The sequence below is a fragment of the Rutidosis leptorrhynchoides genome, chromosome 1 (assembly GCF_046630445.1).
Source record: "Rutidosis leptorrhynchoides isolate AG116_Rl617_1_P2 chromosome 1, CSIRO_AGI_Rlap_v1, whole genome shotgun sequence".
NCBI lineage: Eukaryota > Viridiplantae > Streptophyta > Magnoliopsida > Asterales > Asteraceae > Rutidosis > Rutidosis leptorrhynchoides.
In genome coordinates this window covers 52,101,281-52,104,906 of record NC_092333.1, presented here as the reverse complement: position 1 = coordinate 52,104,906, position 3,626 = coordinate 52,101,281, and the positions used below count along the sequence as shown (strand labels likewise).

Sequence of the window (3,626 nt, the reverse complement as noted above, 5' to 3'; positions counted from 1 at the left end):
GTCCCCATGTGTCTAAATGAACTAGTTCTCCAACTCTTTTTGACTTATGATCACTTAAAGGAAAAGGCTCTCTAGTTTGTTTGGCTTGATGACAGATGTCACAAGGTTCGTCATTAGATATTTTATTAAAACCTAAATCCTTTCCTAAAACAGTTAAGACCTGGTCTGCAGGATGACCAAGTCTATTATGCCACATTTTATGTTTAGACAGATCATGCAAAGTCACATTCGAACAAACATTCTTACCATTTAAACAATCATCAAAGAAATACAGACCATCAAACTCACTACCAGCCCCCTCAACCCTTTTTTGAGTCAAATCCTGAATATAACACTTTTTAATATCAAAACTTACAACTAGGTTGCAATCTTTAATTAATTTATTGACAGACAGTAAACTAACATTATATTGAGAAATAACCAGCACATCAAATAGTTCTTTTATCAGAAAGCTTTAGATTGCCAAATTGTAAAATTTTTGCAACAGTACCATTAGGATGGTTGACAGTTAAATTTAAATCACTGACATCAATTACATTATCAAGTTTAAAAGAATTAGAATCCATGTGCTGGTTAGCTCCTGAATCAATAATCCAACCCTTTGATAAAGATTGATTCATATGAAAACTGTTTGCAGAAAAAAAATTATTAAAATTAGTGTTGAAGAAAATATTATTGTTTTGAAAACTACCTGCCATATTGGCATTGGCATGATGGGAAATGGGTTTTTCATTTACAAGACTGAGAAGCTTCATGAATTGATCACTAGTGAGCTGAACAGATGAACTATCAACACATACTTTTTCAGAAACACAATTATTACTATTAAACCTAGGTGCACCTTGATTAAAAGGTTTTTAACATAACCAGGTGGATAACCTATTAGTTCATAGCACTTATCAACAGTATGGTCAAGCATGTTACAATTTGTGCATTTTAATGGTGGATTCTTGCATTTTTTTTCTTGTTATTAGTAGGATTATTACTATTAACAAAATTAACAGTTTTAGCATTAAAAGCAGAAGATTGTGTTTTATTAACATATGAACTAGAAGCAGAATGCATTCTGTGAGATTCATCCCTAGATATAATAGGAAATGCAGTTTTAACAGAAGGAACATGATAGGAAGTAAGAATTTGACTTCTAATAGGAACATAAACATCATCGAGACCCATTAAAAACTGCATAAGTTTTAAAATTGATTCTGTTCTTGAAATGACTTATTTGCAAACACCATATCATCAATTTTAATCATATCATCAAATTGTCTCCACATAGCATTCAACTTATGATAATAATCAGATAAAGACTGACCAGATTGACTACATGAATTAATTTTTTGATATAGATTAAATGTAATAGAAGCATCAATTTTATCATAGGTTTCTTTTAATTCTAGCCAAACAGACTCTGCAGTTTTAGAGAAAATTTGACCATTGTAAACACCCTCAGACAAAGACAATAAAATCCAAGTAAGAACCACATAATTACATCTATCCCATTGATTAAGTAACACATCATCATCTTCATACTCATACCTAGCATAAGAACCATCAATAAATCCTAATTTATTTTTTGTTTGTAATGCAAGTTTCATAGCACAAGACCAAACATTATAATTTTCAGTTCCTTTTAACTTTTGTGTGATTAAAGATGCACCAGATGTATATCACTAGGATGCAGATATAAATGATCATTAAATTTAAGCTTACTAATCTTAGTAATACCAGAACTAACAGAACTATCATCAGACATTGTTGCAGTAATAAGAAGAGAATATACAAAGTAATCAAAAATTAAACAATCAGTAAATAAATAATCATGTAATGACAAAGATACACAAATTAAGCAATTACAACAGTAAACTTAACAAATAGCACACAAATAACCGCAACAAATCCACTGTTCAGACACCTGTAAGGAAAGAGAACAAACCCCAATCGACTGGTTACTAACCAGGCAACCTGTAAGGATGATTTACAGTATAAGTGGTCAAGATCTTACTACGCTTGATCAGGTATTCATAGATCTCAAGGGATCTAGATCAAGAGTTGGGCGTAGAGATCTGGTCAAAAGGGTGAAAAGAATGCACGAATAAACGCGAGACTCCCCTTTGTAGAATCAATCAAAGAAGAATCCAAGAAACAACAGTAGCAGCGGAAGAACACAATTAGGGTTTTGAAACGAAACCCTAATTTTTTTCAGATCAATGAACCTTAACACCAACAGGATCAACAATCGAACCCAAACACAGAGAATACAGATTTCTTTCAACCGGCTGAAAGAAGAATCGGAAACGCCGAAACCCTAATTTTTCAATTCGATTAAAAAACTAGTAGTGAACATGATCGAGACAATCAACCTTGCCGCTCTGATACCATGAATAAATACACATATATAATCTTCCAATCACAGTAAGTGAAACTTCCAATCACAGGAAGTCAAAAATACAAAAAACCAAAAAATCCTAATGACAATCAAAGATTGTAAATAAGCCGTTTGTTCACACAGTCACTCACTATCAAGTTCAACAGATTTGAAGTTGATTTCTCTCACAGTAGCAGTAATCACAGTATTACAGAATGAAAACCCTAATTAGGGTTGAAGAGTATGAATGAAGCAGAAAATAGATTTAATCAAAAATGAATGATTAAATTAAAAAACAAATAAATTAATAAACTATTTATAACAAATAAACTTTCACTTTAACCCCCTCAGGATCATTCTTCAGTTCAGCAACAAGTTCCTTTCTTCACACTTTGACCACAAAACTTAACTTTCAGAAATGACTCCAAGGCCCCTGCAATTACACTTAACTCAGAAATAAACAACCAAACAAAAATAATTTCCATGTTTAGATTATATAATATCAATTCAATAGTTATATTCAATTTTTTCAATCCTTCTAGTTTTAACTTTGCAATTTCTTTCATCAATTTTTTTTTTCATTTTCTCCAAAAAATATAAACACTGATGACATACTTGAAAGGACCCGTTCATATACATTATAAATGATTCACAATAGTTGATTACATTGCGAGGTATTTGACCTCTATATGATACATTTTACAAACATTGCATTCGTTTTTAAAAGACAATCTTTCTTTACATCAAAAATTGACAGGCATGCATACCATTTCATAATATCCACTATCCAACTATAAATTGATTTAATAATAATCTTTGATGAACTCAATGACTCGAATGCAACGTTCTTCGAAATATGCTATGAAAGACTCCAAGTAATATCTTTAAAATGAGCAAATGCACAGCGGAAGATTTCTTTAACACCTGAGAATAAACATGCTTTAAAGTGTCAACCAAAAGGTTGGTGAGTTCATTAGTTTATCATAATCATTTATTTCCATCATTTTAATAGACCACAAGAATTTCATTTCTAGTTCTCATAAATATACGTCCCATGCATAGAGACAAAAAAATAATCATTCATATGGTGAACACCTGGTAACCGACATTAACTAGATACATATAAGAATATCCCCTATCATTCCGGGATCCTCCTTCGGACATGATATAATTTCGAAGTACTAAAGCATCCGGTACTTTGGATGGGGTTTGTTAGGCCCAATAGATCTATCTTTAGGATTCGCGTCAATTAGGGTGT

At 31.7% G+C, this 3,626-nt stretch overlaps 1 protein-coding gene across 1 annotated transcript; it reads right to left on the bottom strand.

Annotated features, from left to right (window-relative positions):
- Window positions 1-1,193: 1,193 nt before the first annotated feature.
- LOC139868100 (uncharacterized) lies at window positions 1,194-1,756 on the bottom strand. The gene is made up of 2 exons (XM_071856462.1): window positions 1,729-1,756; window positions 1,194-1,564 (listed from the first exon to the last, which is right to left on the bottom strand). Exons 1-2 carry the CDS (start codon window positions 1,754-1,756, stop codon window positions 1,194-1,196), a joined length of 399 nt encoding a protein of 132 aa, XP_071712563.1.
- Between the last annotated feature and the right edge of the window lie 1,870 nt (window positions 1,757-3,626).